Source organism: Alosa sapidissima, chromosome 5 (genome assembly GCF_018492685.1).
Source record: "Alosa sapidissima isolate fAloSap1 chromosome 5, fAloSap1.pri, whole genome shotgun sequence".
Lineage (NCBI taxonomy): Eukaryota > Metazoa > Chordata > Actinopteri > Clupeiformes > Clupeidae > Alosa > Alosa sapidissima.
This window is the reverse complement of record NC_055961.1, coordinates 15,640,915-15,665,663: the sequence shown is the minus strand read 5'-3', so window position 1 is coordinate 15,665,663 and position 24,749 is coordinate 15,640,915. Positions and strand designations below refer to the sequence as shown.

Below are 24,749 nucleotides of genomic sequence, written 5' to 3'. Positions count from 1 at the left end.
GTGTTTGCAGCAGCAGATCTGGGGGACAAATGAAAATAGACCGCAAGTGGTTTGCAGGTATTTGCTGAACGTTTAGAATATACAGTGCAACTTAAAGATGCCCTGCCACACGTATTTCATTACTTTGTGGTAATGTCTGAAGTTCTACCATGGACATTTTTTTGTGTTTCAAGCCATTCTAGCGTGGTATGAAAGCCTGCATGAAGACTCAGCTCGATTTGCGCCAGTTCTCATTAATATTCAACTAACTAAGCTGCTTGACTCTGATTGGCTAACAGCTAGAAGGTTTCGTCCATAACATGACAGCCTGAGTTAACAATAACATTTTACTTACAGACTGCACTGGTCGTAGACTGCCGCTATGGTTATCAACTAATTTTAGCTTCATGGCATGAACTTAGCTTAGCTAGCGAGTGTTAGCATTGTCCAAATGTGCATAAATAAAACCTGCTAGGCTAGCGAGTGCATTAAACCTGTATAACATAACACTTCCATGAGTTAACAATAACATTTTACTTACAGACTGCACTGGTCGTAGACTGCCGCGATGGTTATCAACTAATTTTAGCTTCATGGCATGAACTTAGCTTGGCTAGCGAGTGCCAGCATTGTCCAAATTTGCATAAATAAAACCTGCTAGGCTAGCGAGTTCATTAAACCTGTATAACATAGCACTTCCTTGAGTTGACAATAACGTTTTACAGTACTTACGGGCACTGGTCGTAGACTGCGATGGGAGCCTACTGCTCCAGGCTTCAACAGCAACCTTTTTGCAAAGCCTGTGGCATTGTTCCAAAAAATAAACTGAAGCCATTTGATCCTCAAGTCTGGGTTCTTGGGCAAAATGCATTGTTGAAGTTATATTAGTGCATAGCGCACACGTTCGTTGACATTCAGCCATCCTTGCATACTGTAGGCCTACGAAAACTGTCACAGAGCTAAACGAATTTTGTGGGCACGGTCTCAACTGGGCGAGCTCATGAATAGTAATGAGCTCATCAATTCCACGTCAAACTGAAGAGCTTTTGCAATTGGCCTAATTTCTCTTATTACTTTTCAGTGGTTAGAGCTGACAGAGGAGGTAGCTGTTCATTTTCACATTCACAACATAGCACAAACACATGGACCTAACATGTTAAAAAAAATACAAGTAAAAACGGTTTTGTGTGGCAGGGCACCTTTAATAAAAGATTTGTATGTGACTTTGATCTTGTGTGACTTTTTTTCAAATATAATTCAAACAAAACAAAAGGAAATCTTGTCCATTTCCCCACTTGGTTTTACTATAATAATAGATAAATATCACAAAACATCTAATCATTTTGACTTGTTTGATATTGATAACACACGTGATATTTGAGATAACACACACTGCATGTTCTGCTATTAATAACATATTACTTTTATTGCAATCCAATATACTTTGTCCATTTTAGCAAACTTCTCCTAGTTTTCTAGGTGTCTGTTCTTTTGTTTGTGCTCAAACAATCTCCAGTGTTCACAGTACTTGCTCTGAGCAATACACTATTCCAGCCAATCAACAGCATTGCTTCAGGGGGTGTTTGATTGGCTCTTGGGTTAAAGTTTCAACAATCTTTTGCCATGATCAAGGACTCCACTTTAAACACTGAGCTGACATTCCAGTCAAACAGAATCATTAACTTGTTGTATAACTCTGAGATGGAGGAGCTTATGTATACCACATCACACTAATAACAATGCAAAGACCTCCAGTCATAGTTAAGTCTTTCTCTCTGCCTACTGAAACAATATATCAAAGTAGGTCTATTTACATTTCACAATGAAATGTTTCAGGGCACATTTATGAATTCATCCATAATGGTTTACCCACTAGAATTTTCAAAGGTTTGTTCAACGAAAATGACAGACAGAAGCCATTTCTATTTACACCATGCAAATTATGTAGGTGAAGGCATGGGTGAAAGTAGTTTTAAAATCTGGCTGGTAATACTATCACAACCTGCATAGTGTTAATCTCTCCTCTGGATTTGAGTGAAATATTCAAATCACCAGGTAGGCTACATTGTAATTATTTGGCCTATTCATCGCACAAAGGTACAGCAGACCCTACACTGATGTGTTTTCTCCAATGTGCACATGTTTAATACCTTTGGGCTGTTTATTGTATTCTATTTGTATGTAAATTCAGACATTTATTAGAAAATCTAGTCATGTTATTAACATCCACTATGTAGCCTAAACGTCCCCACAAAACACATTGGAATTATTTTTGAAACTGCCTATGCAAGCTGAAAGGGCATTAAGCCTGTTTTTCATGGGTTAGCTAGGCAGGCCTCCTCAGTTCACATTAAGGCATACCTGTCAACATTTAGCTTTCCAAAAACGGGAGGTTTTTTTTCGGGGGGGGGGTTTATACCGGATCAGTGTTTGCATATTTAATACGTTTCATACACGTGCTTCAACACTGCATTTCGGTCGTTGCTTTTACCTTACGCATGCCAGTTATGTATCCACCAGCTGCCTGCCTGCAGCCTACTTCCAAAACTCCAAAGCTGCTTGCTGTCAGATTTGATTGCGAGGGAACAAGTTCAGTGTAGGCTATCAACAACACTCAATAACAGTTTATGTGATGTGTTAATCAATTAAATTCCCAACAATTTCACAACAGCTAGTTCTGGAGTAGGCCATTCAACTAGCCCGATTGCTTACGACGAGACTCAGGCTGCGCAGTTGGCACCCGCTTCCTTATTATGACCGCCGTGCAGCGAAGCAAAGCGAAGCTTTTTTTTTCTTTTTTTTTTTTTCGCATGTCCAAATTTCCGTCAATGATTCCCGGGACACTGAAAGACCGGGGTAGACGAAACTTGGTGGGCATGTAACCCCATATGGATAGCATGGAACCATCGTTTTTCGTTTTGATCTGTAGCCCCCCCACTGTACTGGACCCCCGAAAGGAGGGTAGGGCAGACACAGTTTTCTGTGATATCTTGAGAACCGTAGGGCCTAGGATGACCAATTTTTTCCATATGTTTGCCTCCAGGGGTCATGTTAACCCATTCCATGTGCACACATGTGCATAAACAGATACAAACGCACACACATACATTCACAGTAATCATACGTATGACACATACTCACACAGTAGACATATGTACGCATGCATGCACATGCACAAACACACATACGCAGGCAAACACACAAGCACGCACGCACACACACACACACACACACCCACACACATAAACATAAACGTGTACACGCACACATGCACACAATTCAAGAATTTCTTCTTTTTCAAGAATTATGAACAGGCAAGATGGAGGTGGGGTTGTATAAAATGAATTTTACATGTGAAATCTATGAACTAATCATGTTTTGGTACTTGTTGTCTAGCAGATACCAGTGAGATGCAATTTAGTGATGCAATTTAGTGAGACAGTTAGAATCACCTTTCAGCGTGATTTATTTTTCAGGCCTTTCAGCGTGATTTATTTGGTTTGCCAGGTTTTAGCCTATGACAAAACGGTTGGAATTGAAACTAAGTGATCGTGTATGTGTAGGGTGTATTTCATATACAATCTGGCAACCTGAATGGATCAATGATTTTAAAATGAAGTTTGTATTGATGGCCATGCAAATACGGGAGTTTTCCGGGAGAAATAACAAAACAGGAGGGTGCTGGGAGATGACCTTGAAATACGGGAGAAATCCGGGAAAAACGGGAGTGTTGACAGGTATGCATTAAGGTATATTTGTTAGCCCAGAGCTGCTAACATCATTGGTATGCAGGGATCATCCGTCCCCTTGGCCGCTGCCTTGGAGCTTGAGATTGACAGCGTTTGACCCCACCCTCCCTCTTCCCTCAGCAGCATGTTGTTGCTGGAGCCGCTCAGAGAAAAGTTTACCCGCTCGCGCTGACAACAGCACCTCCATGACCCATAACCTTCGACCCCGCCAGCTCCAGTCCTGCGCCGGGGCACACACCTGAACATGGCCTTCTTCAGCTGTCTGAGCTCTCTCTTCAGCAAGGCTAAGGTAAGCTCGTTGTAACTGACAATCTGTGGACGTCTAGCGAGACGTTTCTGTGGAGTGTTTTGGGAGAGGCTCTGAAGCAGCAAAAATAATTCGCATCCCCCGGAGACGAAACCACAAGGCATTGCTCTCTGCCAGGTGTGAGTGACAGGTACGCGAGGCGCCTCTCCTCCCTCTGATTGATGAGTCAGGAGGTGGAAAACTGCTCCCTCAAAGGCGTTTTTGTCCTCTTTCGGTCTGCGTCCTGTTGCGTTGCAAGAACTCCAAAAATATTTTTTCAAACTAAAGTTCGGAAAGCTTTCTGTACGGCCGCCTTTTTATGTTTATTTAAAGTTAACGTTAAACATAAGGAGCATGTAACCGTTATGTACAGAGTCTTTGCACAGTGGCGTAGTGTGTGGGAAAAAGAGCTGTATGTGTGTGCGCGCGCTTCTGTGGAACATGTGAGGGATAGAGTGTGCAGTGGACATTCCATTGCAGTGCAGTGGGTGTAGGAATGGAGTGAAGGCTGGCCTGTTTCTCACAGGGAAGCAAGAGCCTGCCAGAACTGTTTCCAGAGCAACCCGGTTTAAAAGTAGCTTTTGACTAAGGCCCCGCCTAGCGCAGCCAATGGAGTTACTTTGAGCTATGCTTTGAGCCGTTATGATATCACGTCATCCCCAAAAGAAGACTCATACATGATTATATTTATAGCACACACAAATGTCAGTTTGAAGAACAGTACAGCTTTTGTTGAATAGAAGACATGACATATTCATGGACTCTTCATTGCACATTCACAGTGTTTCCTATTTGTGGCGGCCCACCACAATATCAACATTGCCCACCACACAATGATTTTCCAGGTTGTACAAAATTGTGCTTAAATCTGGTTAGCATCAATCACGTTGTGCTAATTTGTTAAAAACTGTTGCATTCAAGTTAATTCTGCAAACCAACCACCACAAATTAATTAAATTATCTGGGAAACACTACATTCCAAAATGTACCTCACTCATTAATTTTTTTGCATTGAGAATTGTCTTACAATATGTGTAAGCAAATGTTTAAGATGAATAGATCTGCATTGTGTCATCCTGCTCTGTTCCATAATGTTTTGTATCAATTTCATTACAGTGCAGTCAATATGGATTCAGAGCCATGTTGAATTGTGGTGCTCAATGGCATGCACAGAACATAGTCACTTAAACAAACAAGTAAACAAGCATTGCATGCTTGTGCTACTTGCTCAATAATATATTGAATAATATAATGAATACTATATTGAATGATAATGCTCAATATTCAGGAAAAAGTTGATTTCAAAATATTTAATATTCAGTAAAAGTTGGTTAGAAAACTGTAAACGGAATGAAAGGTTATGCTGCTATTTTGGTGGTAAAATGGTCACACACACACACACACCACAATGAAATTATTCTGTAGCCCTAAAACTGAGTCTGCTGATTGTCCTTAACAGAGCTGCATCACTGACATGTATAACCATGCATAACATGCAAACCATGTCTTACTTTTCAATTTGCAGACTTTGAGACCACTGAGGAGTTTCAAGGACTCAGGTAAGAAAAGACATTGTGCTGAATCTGCTAATGTAACAGGTGGGGTAGATTTGGAGTCTCCAAAAATGTAAAATTTGTGAATGATATCATGTCCTTAGAGGACCCGTATGTAAGAAATGTATTTCAATTAATCATAAAATGGCCCTGAAATGTCACTAGACATTAGGAAATCATGTTCATGCACTGCCAACAGTAGTCTGGCCAGGATATTGTCATTTAAAAAGTGAAGTTGCAGCCCTCAACTGATGTTGATGTTGTGTTTTGGCCTGATGCGCCACCCTCCACCTATCTACTAATCACGAAGACAGTAGTGTTTCGGCATCCGGGTTGGCAACCTCAAGTCAGGGTGGAGGGAGAGGGGATACACCGCTCTACAGTAATTTGAAAGTGATTGTAGTACCAATCTTACATATGGTTCCTTTAAGCTTTTTATTCCAGTTTGTGTCTTTTTGAGGATATTCTATCATATGTGTAGTTCCTTGTGGACAATGAGGTAGGCCTGGTAAAGCCATGTGTTTTGTCATAACTTTCATAGGACAATGATTGTCCTGCATATAGGGCTTGAGAGTACTGGGAAGAGGATTGTCAGAAGAGGAATTTGAGCTTGAAACTAACTAACCTAACCATCTCGTGCAAATGTTGGCTAGGAGAGTTTTTTTTTTATTCTGCATTCAGATAGTTTCTACCTCATACAAAGCATATGAAATGCAGCAGTAGACACTCTGTTGGGATCTTGTGACTTTGAAAGAATGGCTGTTTTCTCAAAGCCCTGTGAGGAAAGCACTAGCTGACCCGGACACTCTCTTGGTGTTATGGAGGTAGAGATAGATCGGTGGTCATCTTTTTTCACTTACTACTTAGAGGCATCTCTCCACAGACATCATTAGAGCTGTCCACAGGGGAGTCTTCGGATACCTATTCACTTGGGTGAGGGAGCCATAGGGAATATGAAATGAAACTGACCAATTAATATTAAAATTAGGAAGAAAATTGGGATAATTGCTTAGTGTGTATGTGTGTGTGTGTGTGTGGAGAGAAAGAAAGAGAGAGAGAGCCTCAGCATCTAGCAGACTCTGATGACATGGTGTAAACTATGATGATCCCCTCAGGGTTAATTTAGGCAATTACATTTCCTAAAGGTGCTGTAAGTGATGCTAGTTCTGTGAAACTTCCTGTAAGCACATGTGCTGATTTTAAATGACCTTTAGATGGGACAGTTGAGAAAGACAAGAAGAAAGTGGGAGAAATTGTGATCAAGAAATGCAGTTTGGAAGTTTGCGGTTTGGAATTGAACTCTGGCCCCATGAGCTTTTAGAACTGAATGTGGTAGGCCTACTACTGCCTCTGCAGTTGCCACAATTCCTCTACATCTGCTGGTTTTTAAACTTTGTGTAAAGGTGCAATCAGCGATCGTACATGATTTTCTAAACCATAACAGTTTTTGTCACATTCAGCAATCATCTCCTTACGATCCGCTAGCTGTCAGTTTTAATATAGTAGGCTATTGCTAGTTGAACAAAATAGCTAAAGTTATCTAACCAGTTCAGTAACGCCAGTTGCTCTGTTAAGATGTAACATATTCACATTAGCTACTTACTCTCATAGTTGTTAATGTAGCTAGCAATTTACATTTTAAACCCTTTCCCCGTTTGCTGGAGGACGTTTTCACAATTTCACAATTTCTACATAATCGGTCTACATAAGCCTACTGTGAGACAAGGTAGGTCAAGTTTCAAGTTTATTGTCATGTACTCAAAAAGGTCCTGAATGACTATTTAAAAGAGCCATATCTGCCAATGTATTAATGTAAACAGGAAGATGATCTGCCAGTATAAGCAAATACAAAATGGAGTCGTGCATAGAGTGCATTCTGTGTGTACACTGTTAAAAAGAAACGGTCTCTGTAGACAGCCTAGACTCTGAAAACTAGAATACTGAAGAGAGGGGTGAGCTACCTCTCTGGTGTGTTTTGTTTGGTCCTTGGTTAAAAAATGTTTTATGTTGTTTTGGACAAAAGCTAATAATTTAAAATATTAACAAATACATAAACAAACACAACTTCCTGTACAATCGCTGACTGCATCTTTAAGGGTAAAGCTCATATATGTATCCATACTTTAAATATCAATTTGGTGCTTGAAGCAATTGCATTCCTGTGAGATGACCATTGGCAGGCCATTCTAGTCATGAATTATTTGTGGTAATCTACAGACATTTCTCCCCATGTTTCTTGAAGCACCTCCAGATAGAAGGCAAATTGAATGTCCATACGGTCAAATTGCTTCCACAGCAGCTTGATATGTTGGAGATGCCGAGACTACTCTAATAGACAAATTACCAGCTGACTGCACCTTCCCAAAATGAGAATTGAATAATCTGGAGAAGTGCTTTGCCTCTAGTGGTTCAATTGGATTTAGAGGGATGATCCCCTTTTTCAGTTCATATATCACTACTAGCACCAAAGCACCCCCAGGACACCGTATTTCCTACTGATAATTTCAAGCACACCCCCAACATTCTCTTTTTTGTGATCTACATAGTTCAAACACACATACATCTGTTTGTCCAAAATACTTTGCATCCTTTAGTCTTCTTTGCCTATTGTAACCTTCTCCTTTTATTGATTTTCTTTATCAGAGTCAATCCTTTTCAGGGCAGCATTCTGGAGTTGCCCTTTCAGTGTTGAAGATACACTAATGTTTGTGAGTCCTAGGCTATTTGATAAAGTTGCCAATGAAGGATCTGATGTTATAATTCTCAGTACATTGTACATTGAGGCCTCAGATGTCTCTCCCTCTCTCTAACCTGGTTAGAACCAGAGGGTCATGTTCTGTACACCAGTAGTACTGACTGTATGGTATCAATAGACAACAACATAGTAACAATAAACTATGAATAAATAAACAAACAACTATAGTCTATATATAATGAATGTCTGAAGAAAGTTTTTTTTGTTATTTAACACATACTGTCTGTTGGCTAGTCTACATATTAGTCTCTTCTGCTTCAGATGTAACCTTAACATCATCTCATCTGTCATTTCTCAAAGTATTGCATGGACTTACAAAAATGTCATGAATGTGTTTTGAAAAATATACAGTTAAGAAAAAAAATGATTCATACCCTGGCAAATATTGATTTAATGTTTTTTTTCTCTTGACCAATATGTTTGTTCTTCCTGAAAATGACACTGCCTCATGCCAAAAGGTTGTAAGACAATGTGGTAGACCAAAACATGGAATCCAAAAAATAAGCCTTTTTATCTTTTTTGTAACATTTTTATGAAAAGTGGCATGTCCAAAATTATTCATACCCTTTTTAAATAATCACTGGAAACATCTTTATTTGCCATCAAAGGTCTCAAAATGGTTCTTATAATACCTACCAAGCCTCTCCATGTCTCCATAATGATTGTAGACCGCACCTTTCAGCAATCTGGGTTTTGAGGCAAGAACGATTATTTGCCATCACTCTGGCCTTGTGCTCACTTTTTTGACGGATTGAGGTCTGGACTCTGGCTGGGCCACTCTAAAATGTGACATTGTTCTCTGTTAACCATTTCTTGACTTGTTTGGCATTTGACAAAATGGACCACCAGTGGACAGCCAGAAAACCGGTGAGCAAAATGCCAGCGGTCCACCAGAACTGCCCCAGGTGAGCCGACAGTGGTCCATCAGCCTCTTGCTATCTGGGTCAACATGGCATCTAAATTTAACATGTGACGTACATATGGACCTGAATAAAATCTAGATTTACTATGTATAAGTATATGTATTTTCTTACATCTTCTCATTCTTTCACACAAACATACGTCACAGACCACTTGGAGGTGCAAACAAGGATTTTTGGTTGATTGGACCATCAGTTAACTTTGAAACAGGCACTACTTTGGATAGACAATAGCAATACATCATGTGATCTCAATGACGATGCAGCGTTTGTTTGCACCTCCAACAGCATGGCGTACCCCCAAAACGCCCTCAAACGCATACAAATGCCAGTATGTTTTAGTGTGAAAGAATAGGCCACCCAATATACATTTTCCCAAAGGTGAAACAAGACACTGAGCGTTTTGATCCTGTGATAACTGTATTTCTGACCGCTATCAACAAACTGAAAAGGATGTATAGCATCTTTTACAATATATACAACACTTGCCCTGTTCCCTCTGGTGATTTGTAGAATTTGTAGGCCAGGAACAGAAGTAATCTACAGAGGCTGTAGAAAATAAATCCAATAGGGAATAAGTGCAAAAAACATCTCTCTTCAGAATGAAGAAGCAATTAAAAGATTTGTCAGCCAGAAAATGAAGGTGTCCACAAATTGTGACCCCAATAAGTGCACCCAAGTAGAGTATGGTGGTTTCATATGTATTTTCTAAAGGTTGTGGACTGGGTGTGATTTCAAGTGAATTGTTATGCGTTTATGTATGAATGCAAAGTGGGCTACAATTTCAACGACTAGGCCTACATAGGCGGTCATGCCAAAGTCCTTTTAGGCAAGTCCCTCCACTCGGCGGCCATATAGCAACGCTTTTTGGGCACTCATCGGGCATCCTCTTCAGCAGAAATGCGCGTGTTCCAGCGGCGAGTTCACAACACATGATTGGCAAGATGTCTTCACAACACACCATATAATTTGGCTCAATGTATTCACATCACACCACATGATTGGCTCAATGTATTTACATGTCGACGTTTTGCCGAGGAAGGGGTGGGATATGTGTAGACAACGGCCATATTGGCGTTACAAACTAACGCATTTCTATGGAGGATTTTTTGAGTGCTGTGTCTCATTAGAAAGTCTCTGGTCATGCTGAGGCGGCGCAACGGTAGGCTACTGTGCTGGACTACAACCCTTCAGTCGACAATGTAGGCTAGCCTACTTCTTATCCCAGAATGCCTAGTGGCAGGAGTCACTACAGGAAGCGTGCATAATTTCGTGTGTTTTTAACGTGAACTCCTCATGGCTTTGCCGTAGTAGCTTAGGACGGGTGAAAAAAACATGCCCCCGCTTCGTTCATTATCGAGACACGTAGGCCTAAATAAAGTTCAAGTCGGCTTCCGATATACTTTTAGTGAACTTGCCTAATTGTGGCGAGTGGAGAGAGAAAGTAACGTATGTTTGCGGACTCTGGGTGGAGAATGGATGGTAAAACATATGATGGGCTTCAATCAAAATCACGAACTCTTCAACTTCGGAAATCAACTTTTAAAGCTTTAACACTTATTCGAAGAAAATTAACCCACCAACAAATTGCAGGTAAATGTAAAAAAAGCCTAAAGTAGCCTACTCAATTGCTCACTTTTGGTTGAATTTGGGTACCCAATCTTCGGTTGGATTAATGGTCTAGCAGCCTAGTGAATGGTTTTGGGTGGAACTTCGTTTTCTTTAGATTTAAATCCTATAAATCATCTTCCATGAGCTATCCTAACCTAAAATATTCTTTATTTATTCCTGTAAAACACGTTGCATGTCAGATATGCAACATGGGGAAAATAGCCTAGTTAGACTTATTTTACATTTTGGTAATTTAAATCCAACACGTCAATCTAATTAATTAAAAACCATAGTCCATTGTAAAAATGCTAGGCCTAATGATTTCCATGGCTAATAATAATAATAGGCTAATAATTTAACTGACTTGAGGACATGAGTCCAGCTATTTACATAATTGTTAAGCTGTTTTTACGCACAGTTTTGAGGAGTGTCCGGTAAATTCTGAAATGATACAGGGTTAAAACTGAAGCTATAGGCAATTCGTACTCGCTAGTGTAGTCAACTCTGGTGTGCGTGTCTGTGTGTGTGTGTGTGAGGGAGAGCCCCAAGACACTGCCCTCCTTGTTCAATGTGAGGTGCATATTTCACATCTGCTGCGTGGACGTTCTCCACTTATTTCTCAAGATCTATTAATAATTGAAGGTTTGGGACAGAAAAAAAAGCTTCTCTTCAGGGCTTTAGGGAGGGATGCGGTTTTAAAATCCATGCTTTCACCTAAATGACACTGAAATTGACAGCACGTTGAATAGGCTGCTTGATATTATGTGATTTATTTTTTCCCCCTTCTATTTTGTCTTTGAGGTGCAATGACTTGCTATAAGTTTGCAAAATGGCTGGGTCCTAGTTGTGACATCTGTCTGCCATTTAAGTTATCTGATTGCTTTTTAATTGCTATATTTCGTTTCATATGTCCAATATCAGCATGGACATCTTGGGAACATTTTTAATGATGCCTGTGTGGTTACTTTAATTAATATATTCAATAAGGTCATGGTTAGTGATGGGCCTTATTTGATAGCCTGTCAGAATTCCTCAAGGGCAACCTTTTATGATTGCCAGCCCCCCCACTCCATTACTTGCTTGTTCTGTTGGGACATCATAATACTACTGCTATAGATGCCCATATGTTTTGCTCTAAATTGAAGTGCAGCACTGCTTTTCCCATCATCCAGTAGCTGGCTCAAATGGGAGCACTGATGGGCTTTAGTTTAGTGTTATCTAGAGAGGTCTCTCTCATCACGATCCTGGCGAATGAGTCATAGCTAGCAAATTAAAGCCATCTCTGACCCAGAGGGTAGAGGAATCAATGGCGCAATGGACCTTGGGGTCACTGTAGAAAGGCTCTATTCTGGCTGTGAGCATATTGAAAATGAAGTTTAAACCTATTCCGACTTGACCGTACTGTAACCTCTCGTTACTATGGGAAAGTAGTCCGTAGTCATATATAAAAAGCATGTCCCTCTGCTGACTACCTCTCAGTCAGCAGAGGGACATGCTTTCTAATTGGTAGGCCTTATCCATTGTTATTTCACATTTAGTGAAGTATGACTGGCTAACATGGGGTAAAAGTTTAGTGATGGACTAATTTCTTTAATTATTTAGGAGTATGAAAATCTCAATGTCAATGCCCAGTCTTGTGCATTATTGCAGTAGGAAGTTGAAAGTACCAGTGATTTTGTGTTTAGGAATGGATGGGTAGGAGTTACACCCAACAATATGCACTCAGATTCGTTCCTTTCTAATAAGAAATGAACTGGGACTGTGAACAAGTTCTAATTCGAAATTGAGAACTACTGTATAATGGAAACTTGTTCATTTTAACCTGCGTGAACTGAGCTTTGAGTTAGTTAGAACTTGTACAATACTCAATCTCATGTTTTCGACGTCAACACTAAGAGCAGCACTACAATGTGTGTTCATTATGAGTGTGTGTCAGTCATCCTACTAGTGTGTGGTGTTGAAATGTGACCTTACACAAGGATGACTTTAGATTGAATAGGTACAGTATGGCCTGTCTGCATTTCTTACCATCAGGTATAGTCCGGACGTTTCCAGATTGGCTGTGTCTCTGGGTCCCGGGAGGTGCTTTATGTAGCTGCTTGGTGGCTCCCAGTGTTGAGCTATCACAAACGCAAAACATCAATCAATGTGCCATGGGTAAACAGTTAGGTAGACCCAGGTGCCACCCACAGAGGATGCTACAGTTTAACTTACTCAAACATGAATCCCCCCTTGATCTTTCTCACGTTGGTAACCTTGACAACGCACCATGATCATTCCATGAATAGGCCTACTAATGATAAATCAAAACAATTAATTATTTAAAGATACAATATAGCTAAATTTCAAGTGAAATAATCTCATCTGCATAGTTTCAGTTATTATTCACATACGATACATGAACAACAGATTTGGTAATGGATCAGTTTTCATTGTTGCTTGCCGTACAGTACCATAATCACTTTGATATTGGTTGCCTTTGTTAACTCCTGTTTGGCTTTTGATTGATTAGTCAAATTTTAAGCCGTAGATTCATGAAGTTTGTTTGTGTCAGTTTGTCTCAAAAAGATCTTATGGAAAGAATACAGAGATGTGTATCAGCCCAGCCTCAGTTCAGGAGCGGGACCAATAAAAAAGGGCTTTTCCTAACTGAGAGAGGCTCAGTAGGTGGCACAAGTTTGTAACTGAGTTGATGGTAATGACCCATAATTGTGTTGAGCTGTTTAAGTTATGCTTTATTTTGCCAGACAGAGACCGAATTGCTTACTCTTGTGGATGTCATAAGTTCAGGAGGATGAAGGGTTGTAGCATCCAGGTGTAAGAATGTTGTAGCTCAACATAACAGACCTTGAACAGCACGTTTCCTGGGTAGACTTGGCTCTGTATAGCACTTCTGTGGATGTAATACATTTCAGGTCTGGTTCTGCCACTGTTGATTTCAGAGTTCACCTCAGAAACAATCAATGTGCAGTCAGTGATTTAGCATAATTTCAAGCCCTTGATATTTTTTGTGACATCTGCGAACATCTCCTCTCGATCCACTAGCTTCCCACTCTGTGAGTATTCTGGTGTGTTTTGTTTAGTTCTTGTTTAAATATAATATACATTCAGGGCTTAAATTTCACTGCGGGATTGCGGGTATTGCGCATAATTTGTTCAAGTCCCGCAACTCTAGCCATCATAATGCGAGAAATTCCTGCATACACTTTTACAGCCTGTCTGATGACGTTAATATAATCATGAAGTGGTGTGAATGCGGTGCTATTGACCGGACGGATCAACTACCGAGTTGAATTGAATATAGCCTCATGCAGACGCAGACGCAGACGCAGACACAGAGAGAGAGAGAGAGAGAGAGAGAGAGAGAGAGAAAAAAAAAAAAACACTTTGCGCTTACGCAAATAGGCATATAGGCACACATATCCTTATGCACTATGCACAACTTTTATTCACTAGCGACTAGCCTAAAACCGTTTCATCAAAATGAAGCATTCATATTACTAAATATGTTTAGCTACTAGTAAAATGCTATACATTAAAAAAATACATTATTAACTAAATACACTCTATATGAATTTAAAGATATATGATATATGGAATTCCCCCCCATTTTGAAAAATGAATTTTAAGCCCTGACATTGGTTTGGACAAAAGCGTCTGCTAAGAAATTTAAATATGAATGTAAACATAAACAAATACGACGTCATGCGCAATTGCTTACCCCACCTTTAAGAGTTCACTTCACCTGAGAGTTCACTTCACCTAACTCACCTAAAAGTTTGTTCCCTCAGGTGCTATCTAGTGGATAGAAAACAATTATAATAAGCCTGCCCAGAGTAGATTCCCACAGCTCCTCCAACTGTTCCTATACTGAATTGAAAAGTGCTTGTATGCTTGTTAACATACATTTCTTTCACTCTGTGGTTTTAAATCACCTTTTGTGTCTTGCTTCAGCAGTCAGTGAGATTGCTGCCACTATTTCTGAGATAAAGAGTGTTTATTATGCTTAAAAATCCACTTTTTAGCATCTTGGTCTGTCTGATCTACCTGTCCTTGTTTTGGGCTGATTAGAAGGATGGAGAGGTTTGTTATAAAGGCCTATTGCATGGCCATTGTGTCAGAATGTCTTCTGTTGAGCTCTCTTGGATATGTCAGGTATGTAACACAAGCCATGTAATCAATACTATAACAACAGAGACCGAACATGGAATGTTCTCCAACCCTATATTAGAGACAGACACACTCAAAACATGGGTAAACCTCTAACTGAATCTAACAGTGTGACGCAGTTAGTTTTCTCGTTGCATGCTGGGTTAATCTGATCGATAGTGTGTTATACAGAATCAGAATGAGATCTGTTTCCTTAGTATTGCTGGTATTTGTTGGGAGCTGCCGAGTTGTTTGGAGACAGCGACTCAAGCAGACATGCACTCCAAGTCATAGTAGCCTCGCTCCGACAGGAAGATTTGATTATTTTATATTTTAAACGTATAGGAGAAACCAGAGCATGACAAAGTGTGAAATGATGTGCAATGATGAGATCCTCTCACCTGTACCTCTGGCAGCATGAAAGGATCTTGCAGGCGCTAGCTCATCTCAGCATCTGGCTAAAAAGCAAAATGGCCTACACATGCATGCTTCCCATATTCCCATATACCTGAATATTTTAAGGTAATTCACAGAGACATGCCATACAGTGACACTGTAGTCATTTATAAACAGTAGTGTCAAGGCTGTTTTTTCTCATCTGGGGTTTATGTGCGTTATAAAACACCCACACAGTTACTATATTCAGTGTAGGCAGTGACCCCTGTGTTTGACATGGTACAGACTCATAAATTGTGGATGTGGCATAGTTAACCTTAACAGATTGAGCGCTACGATTCATCGAATAATGCATTCTACTCCCCTGAACAAACCTTTGCTGGCTTTGCTTTTAGGAGTCACTAAGTGCAGTCATTGGGTTGCTTTATGACATTGAATATGTTAGTAAGGCTGTTTGTTATTCTATTATATTAGCAATTGATATCTTAATTGTAACTGTGCCATATAGAGAAGCATGACTTGGTGTGGCATTTGGGTTTCTTGCTCTTGTATGCCCATCATAAGTGCACAAATGTCTTTAATTTTGAGGGCTGAGCCTGTGTCTGATGGTTTGATGAAGGCATTTAGCTGTTCTCAACCCCAGCCTACCCCCACTCACTCATCATCAGAAGGGGCCTGTCCTCAGGTTGTTGACACACTGATGGAGATGTTGGTTGGCAGAAGCGTTCCCTACTTAATCTGGCAGGGGGACTACATTGTTGTCCTTAGGACATTCTCTTCCCTAAAACTTCCTGTTAAAGGTAAACTCCACTAATAGCAAGCTTGCACTCCTGTCTAAATTGGAGGCTCTCTGTGTAGAGTATTCTAAAACTTTGAAAACATCTGAAATTTGTTAATGTCTTTTCTGACCCTGTTTCTTTCTCCTTCTCACTCTCTCTCTCTCTCCCCCCCTCTGTCCTGTTTTGTTTTCTGTGTGGGATGTACATTTTTAAATTAGACAAATTATAAATGTGTTGATGGTTTGCTGTAAGGTAGGTGTTAAGAATGAATGTATTTGTTATTATTTTGTGATGATACTTTGGTGTTTTGAAATTGATAAACACTTCTGTATGAGCAATCAGTGCCTGCCATCCCATATGTAAAACTACATCAACTTCAAGTATTAAGCATGAAAACAGGGATGATAAATCTGGCTTTAGAATTGTTTCATGCTGTACACTGGCTTTTATTTCTTTACCTCTTTTTTTAAACCTGTGGCATTGAGTCACTTTTGCTACTTAAATGTCAGGGTTCCATATTGTAGCCTGTCACTATTTCAGATGCTGTACCAGGTTACTGTTTTTTATGTTTACTCTTGATAATGTCATGTTGATGATGTCAGAGTCGCTTTTGTCTTACTGAATACAGTGTATTGCGACGTTATATCGGCAACCCACCTGCTGCCTCTATACCTATACAATTTGAAGCACGTCACAAGAGCCCTCTTTCTCAAATCTCACACACACTCTTATTGTTTTCGCTTTTCTTCAGACCAGATACACTGCAAATATGTCCTTATATCCATTCAGCTTCTGGCACCCTGCAAAGAACACTTAAATTCTGTGCCTAAACAGCTGTTCCTTATGGATGCATATCGATTTTTCAGAACTGGCGCTTCACAACTTCTAGTCCAGTCACTCACTTCACCCACCTCTCTGTGCCTGTCCATCTCCTCATCAATTACTTTCAGGCGGAGTATGCCTGCGATTACATTATCATCCTCTGGAGGATAGGCCCCTAGTGATGCCATGTTCTTTCCATCAGATTGTTCTGACATTATCAGATGAAAAAGGGAAGGGTTTGCTGGTGCAAAAGCCATGACATTTCCCAGACAGACACTCATCCTCCGCCGCCGCCGCCGCCTCTGCCGTTTCCTGTCCACTCGGCCTGATGCTGCACCACACCTCTTCCCTTCGCAGAAGAGCGTTCGCCTCTCTCCGTCCCCAGGGGGGTGAAACATAACTGCACCCCACTCCACACCATCCCGCCCCTGCACGCTCTAGCCACCATCTGGGAATGGCTTCGATTGCAACAGCGGTGGCTTTAGACACTTCTCTGTTGCCTGTGTGTGTGTGTGTGTGTGTGTGTGTGTGTGTGTGTGTGTGTGTACATTTGTGTGAGATGAATCACCAGCTCAGTTGTCACACAGTTGAAGGGTGATGTATCAGGAGTTTCCCCATGACCCTTGTTGAGCTTCTCAAAACAGAAAACAGTTGTCATCCTGTTATCATTCCTCTTTTAATTTACAGTGAAGACGAAAGCTAAGAGATTCTTGTTGAGGAAGAGACAGTTGACTGTGTTTGATGTGGAGCCTTGTCCTTTAATCGGCAAAGATGGCCCAGGTTTTATGTAAGGGATAATGTATAGAATGCCGGTCATTGTCGGGAGATAGGTCCCGACAGGGCGAACCGGCGTGTTCCGCCCTGAAGGGACCTATCTCCCGACAATGACCGGCGTTCTATACATTATCCCGCTTATTACACGGCTACTTACCAAAACGACACAATAAACTCCCCACGATATGACTCTTTAGCCTACATAGCCTAGGCTATAGCCTATTTGTTACCGTTTCATCATGGCTTTTGCTGAGAAACAAATAGTTCGCAACAACACACGCTGAACTTGAATCAAACATTCTTTAGAACACAGCTGATCAACCGTCTGCTTTCACTTTTGAATGAAGTTCCAATCCTTGCGTAGTGATATGAAAGAATTGACTTAGAAGCACAAAGCCCATTTTCCTTGACAGCGGCCTATTATACTTAGCAACGGTCTGTTATTCAGAATTAGCAGACCGCCGAACGTTGGGAAGGCCCATTCAAGTGAATGGAGCATTCTGCAGCCCTATGAAGAGCCGTGTAATAATCATGTTTGCTGGCATCTCCGGTCCCGTCCTTGAAGACCAGAGCTCATGAACAGTCTAACTAGTGAGAAGGCGTCTCAATGGTGTCTGTTTATGAGGAACTGATGACTTTATAGCCAACTTCTCGGTGCAAGTGTGAGGCTCTTCAGGCCATGTTTCCTGAATGCTGTGAGAGTGAAAGTCATTGGTGTGTTTTTGTCTCTGTATGAAACTCAGCCCAGAATGTTGAGGGTTCAGAGAGACTCATACCCTAGACTCGAGTAGATGTGGAGAGTTTTTGTTTTGGCTGAAAGGTTTTTAAATATTAAGCTTTCAGGTCTCAAATCAATAACATATTTGAGCATTGGAATGGACCATGGTGGTTTATGTGAAATATTAGACATCTTAAAGTCAATAGACCACTGTACCTGTGGCCTCCCTTTCTGGCTAGAAAGAAATTCTTAGTTTCAATGTTGAAATAAAACATGGTCATGTAAATTCTTGTTTTGCTCTGAATACTTAATTGGGAATATTGGAATGGCAGGAGACGCATAACCTTTTATAAGGCTTCAGCAGTGTGTCCAGTATTTACCTTAACATAACGATAACATAAAATCATTTTGATGCCACATAACCTCATAACATGACAAATGGCACTTTTTGTGTTTGGGTAGGAACTATGACAAAACCATTTGTTTTGCTCCGTTTGGGATATATGATTGTCTGGTTGATGTTTTGCGAGATAACGGCTGGTAGGTTTTGTTTCTTTAACGTTTTGGGCCATTTGAACCTCCTGGCTTTCTCCCCCCTCTCTTCTAAAGTGGTATGGTCTTCCTGCTGGGAGTTGAGGGTGGGGGGTAATTGAGGTGGGACATTTGTTGAGGAACCAGATGGTGGTCTGTTTGAATGGGAGCAGGAAGGGCAGTGTTTTTTTTTTTTTTTTCACTGAAGCTTGCCCCTTAGCCTATGAACAACTCCAGTACCATAGCTCAGCACGTACTAAGTAGTCGCAGTCTTCGCCTGCCCTGCTATTGGAAGAGGCATTCGTTTTGTTCAGGAATCTGTCGACCCTTCTCTCCTTGCCTCCTGCTCTATCTGGGTCTGAGGTGAATTTGATTAGGGAAGCTTTGTGGGACAAGTACCAATGGAATCTGGGAGTTTTTAAACACGGAGAAGTTGTTGTTTCCAGAGTTTGGACTTCATGCCTTGAGTTGGTGTTGAGCAGTGCTCTCATGAGTGAAGGAGATAAGTTTCAGAAGCTCTTGGGGAAGAATGGTGAGTGCTCTGCTTTACTTAGCCTAAGTTTACTTTTAAACCTTTTTTGTTCGTAACAAGAATATATGGTTATGTATACCATAACCATATGGTCAAAATCAGTCACATAATAGATTTTCCTTTTGTGAATATCAGGGGAAAAAATGTAACTAAAGAAATAAGTCCTTGGTTGTAATTGGGTATGGTGTCTTAACTTGAAACTCCTTTGATAGGTTTTCATCCATAGGGTTCATTGTTCATGCAATATGTTCACATATCTGAAATTAACGCTTCAAAGAAACATTGGAATAAGCACAGTTCTTTGAGAACAATGGGTTTCTCAGATAAAAGTACTTTAAAGACTGTGCCTCTTTCTTGGACTTGGTTCTATGAATATGTATGCAAACATCATGTAAATTAATGTTCATTAACTATGAAAAGCCTCAGAGCACATTGGATTTTGTGTATTTGTTTGAATGTATGTAGTGAGTTGAGTTCAAAGAAAAGATTCTTTCAGTAATTCTCTCTGTGTTGGAAAAGCTCAAGGATTTTCAGGGTTATAGCCGCAACTGGTTCTTTAGCCTGCCTGGCACCTTGTTACCAGTTTCTTCCATATGGAGAAAAAAAGAAAAACTGTACGCCACAGCATCTTGATGACACGTGACTGTCGAGGCTGTCTCCAGGCCTGTGGTTTTGTTACTCAGAGCAAACTTGACCATTTTCAGTTGACGTTTGCTACTGATCCTAGGCCAGTGGGTTGACCAAGCTCCTACGGACCAGATGGAACGTGCCCTTTGAACTTGTCTGTGATGTTACAGCACTGATGTCGGCCGGAGTGTTAATCAAGGAGAAATGTACAGTGGGGCTCATGCGCACTGAGCGCTGAGGGCATGCTGTTGTAATCAAAGGCTGCTATTGTAAGCGGCCAGGGTCTTAGCAGTGCTGTTGGGTTTGTGACAAAAGCAGCCATACAGCCAAGAGGAACAATGGTCATTATTCAGCCTGGAAAAAGAGTGAGCGTCCAAACAGGGATTTGAGATCACAGAAAGGGAACATATCCTCCTTTAGAAATGCTCCCCAACAAATGCATACAAGTGCTTCTCTCTCTGTCTCACACACACACACACACAGAATATTTTGTGTATGTATTAGCACACGTGCCAATGGGTGTTTTTGGAATGTGCGTTGGGTGTCTTTGTGTTGTGTTCTATGTGCGTGGGCTATTTTGGTAAGCGAGTTCACAGCGAGTTGCATTTTCCACACAATATTTACTCAGTGTGTCTTTGCTCTCTCCACTGACAACATACATATCTAGTCATTCTCACCCCACTCTCCTTTCTCTTTGAGGCCTTCGCAATCCCACTTAATTAGATATGTGTCTTCCTTATAAACTCCTATCACTACATGTCCTATTCTGTGAGGCTCAGACCATTGTAAGATGGAGTGTAAGAAACTGAAGGCCTCTCTGTTTCCCGCTTTGGTTTTCCTGCTAATTAAGTCATCCTGCCCTGACCTGTCTTTGCTTGTTCAAAGAGAGAAGGTTTGTTTTAAAGCTACACTGCAACAATTTAATCTGTAAGGCCTGCAGACAGATATGTGCTGGGTATGATCACAGGTGGGCTCAGAGATTTTTTTTTGTTTCATTTTTGCACTCAACGTCCTGGGGTTGGTTTTGTGTGAATCAGTGTGAAGAAGGCAAGTAGTCTAGTAGTGTTTGACCAGAGGTTGTCGAGGAGCCCACTGGTGGTAGGTCAATAAGGTGTACGCATACTTGCAGCCACTGTTACTCAAACTGGGCAAACGGAAAATGCATTTAGCTCACGTACCACAAACACACACTCAGCAATACCACAGACACACTTTCACACACTGTTGATTACTTCTTTACAAATGGAGAGATCCTTGTTTCGTCAGACCATTTGTTCTCAACAAACGTTTAAGCAGCAGTCAACAAACTACCCCCCTTTACCCAGCTCCGACAAGTCAACACAGTCTCTCTTCTCACGCTGATCTACAAACCAGAGTGAAACATCACTTCCCTTTAAATACACTCACTGTGTGTGTGCTTGCGTGCGTGCATGCTTGTGAGTATGTGCACATGCAGAGAGTGCATTAAGGTGTGTGTGTGTGTGTGTGTGTGTGTGTGTGTGTGTGTGGTTGGAATGGTGTGACCTGTGTGTGTGTGTGTAGGAATGTGTGGAGTTAGAATGGTGTGATTAGATATAGATTATTCCAAATGGTGACATTTCACATTTCAATTATGCCCATGCTGTTGATCCTTTAGCCTCCCAGCCTCCTTTTTTACCCTCGTCCACTGCACCCAAGGATGCAGATCTATTAATGTGTTTGCCAGAGATATCCAGTAAAGTAGCATCACCACAAAGGCAGTTTTAATAAGTATCCCAGTTATGGACGAAAATGGGAAGATGAGCAATACTATGAAGTATTTGATAACCCTGTTAATAGTCTGTTTGACCCCCTACGAATGTAGCGGTTATCATACACCCACACACAGTTGGTTTGGTAGTTCCGACATTAGCTGTGCAGATGGTGTTATCATATCATAAGGAAATCAAAGACCGTAATTTACCCAGCAAAATTAGTTAAAATTGCGTTCAGGACCGAAAGACTCAATTTTTATTCAAAATTGCATATTGCGAAGGTTGCAATTAATCCTGCAGCTTGTGACCGTGTGATTATTTGGGGGTTTACCCTAGCCTGGCAAGCAAGACTCATTCACGAAGTGAATAGAGTCTGGTCACTCATGATTGGGATTTGTTTACAAGCTAGCGTGGTGACAGGCGTAGACATAGCATTAACTTTTAAATCAGGTAGTCTGCCGACCTTGGGAAACGCTAGTGAACTATTGTGTTCCAGACTAGTATCTCCCTGAAAGGAGATCTAGTGTGTGTGTTGCCAGGCTAGGTTTACCCGAGGTGATGTTCAAACAAGCAAATGTACTATACAAAACTGTCAAGCAGTTACACTTAAATAAGCACCACAGGCAGCAGTATGATGAATGCACAGCATAAAAGGCTGCAGAAACTTGCTGGTCTTGCCTAATAAGACGAGAGAAAGCAAATTACTATTTCAGAGAAATGCTTAATGTATTATATAGTGAAATTGTTCAGCCCTAATTGTATTATACTAGCATAGAAATCTAGACGCACATTACATTTGCTGCCAGGGCTAGTCTAGCAACTCTCTGTTGGCTTGTGAGCTGGAAAAATTAAACTTCTATCAGGCCAATCAAATCGTGTATAGAGACGTTAGGCGGGCTTAACATAATGACTGATGGCAGAGTTGTAACGGTTTGGCTTGAATTCCCTGCTACTTGAAAACAAAGAAGATGGATGTTGCTGTTGGAGAACAGCGTGACACGAGTTAAGCTTTTTTTAAGTTGGCAAAAGTTTGAACTAGCTAACTAGCTCCGCTGGTGGGAAAACGCATGGGACTCCTAGCGCTGTTCTGTTGCGTGCAGAGGGAATTTGAAAGACAACCGATTATCCCGCCCCTCGGACTGAGCACTGCCAACGGTGAGTGCCCAGACCCTACATTTTAATGTGGGTCTGGCTCGTCAGGCTAGTATTATACACTACTCACAAAAAGTCAGGGATATTCAGCTTTCGGGTGAAATTTCAGAATAAACCTAAAATCCACCATAACCTTTACAGGTGAACTTAATGTGACCTTCTAAACTTTGAATGCGCAAGTGCAACAGTTCAGTGAAACTTTATGTTTAATTTATATTTCACCCGAAAGCCAGATATCCCTAAGTTTTTGTGAGTAGTGTAGTTTTGCACTTAGCCTGAGCCATTTAGAATATTTAGCATGATATTTTCCGACCATGTAACCTCCGCTTCTGTAGTCCTGGCTTGCCCAGCATTGAACACTACCCTCAAATTAACCCAAGATGAGTTTCTGTCTTTTTTTTAACTGTCTGCTTAGGGGAGTGGGGCCAACAGCTTCATTGCAGACAGCAGTCTTCAATTGCCTCTGGCATTCTTGGTCAAAGGTGAGATTGAAGGAGTCTTCCCTTTACTGTTCAAGAGAACAGCTCTCTCTTTCTCTCTTTCTTTCTTTTCTCTCTCTCCCTCTCTCTCCCTCTCCAGTTGTCTCTGAGTGTGTGATTACAGGGCAGTGTTGGTGAATCAGAGTGTGAGGTGAGCTTTGAAAGGTTGCGAGACTGACCTAGGAAGATTCAGGGTGAAAATATGGGTTGTCAAAACAACATAGAAAGACCATGACATGTTGCTGCCATTGCTTTTGAAAGTATATACTTCTGTGAACATGATTGTAGTGGAAGTGTTTGGTTCAGGTCAGAGTATTAGTGGCTGGGAGAGCTGCGAGTGGGGCTATTTCCATCGCTCTTAAGGTGTCCGTAATGTATGTGGACATGGTTACACTTATCTGGCACAGCAAGATGAGGTCCTCTCTTCATTTCAGATAGGTTATTTCACACTGAAATGTGAAATTATTCATTTTCACATTTGGCTTAAAACCTGACCATGTTTTTCTCATAAGTATGCATGTGTGTAGTATGTATGTGCATTTCTCTGTCTCTCTCTCTGTCTCTCTCTGTCTCTCTCTCTCTCTGTCTCTGTCTCTGTCTCTGTCTCTGTCTCTGTCTCTCTCTCTCTCTCTCTCTCTCTCTCTCTCTGTCTCTGTCTCTGTCTCTGTCTCTGTCTCTGTCTCTCTCTCTCTCTCTCTCTCTCTCTCTCTCTCTCTCTCTGTTTCCCCCGGGGCCTTACAGCTTACAGGGAGGAGCTGGAAAGGGAAGAGATAGGAAGGAAGCTGGGCTTCCTTTGAGAAATGATTGTGCATGCAGGCACAGAGTTAATGCCACTCTCCATTGATGTTTCAAAGTGATTTCTGCTTGAAGGGACAAGGAGATTGAACTGTATTGTGCAAATCTGTGTTTTGATTGCTTTGTGTGTGTTGTCACTGACAATAATATCATGGAAAAGAACCTCATAGCTGGAATGAAGTGTGAAATTGCTCATCTTTACATCTGATTTCCACTGGGTCCAAATGTATGAGAATGGGTCATGTGTATTGAATGTGAGTGTATGTTGGAAGGAACCTGGAAATGTGGTGCAATGTCACTAAACTGTGGATGAGGTTGGTATTGTCATTGCAGCTACCATATTCTTGGGTAGCTGCTGTGTGTTTTGCTGTTATAAGTAAGTAAGTATAATACTCTTTTGATCCTGTGA

At 41.0% G+C, this 24,749-nt stretch overlaps 1 protein-coding gene across 1 annotated transcript in view; it reads left to right on the top strand.

The window, feature by feature from the left end:
- Positions 1-3,851: 3,851 nt before the first annotated feature.
- Positions 3,852-24,749, top strand: part of stard8 (StAR-related lipid transfer (START) domain containing 8) — a 59,204-nt gene continuing 38,306 nt past the window's right edge. The window contains 2 exon segments of the mRNA XM_042093565.1: positions 3,852-4,017; positions 5,540-5,573. Of these exon segments, the coding sequence (XP_041949499.1) occupies positions 3,973-4,017; positions 5,540-5,573 (79 nt within the window). The 5' untranslated portion in view covers positions 3,852-3,972.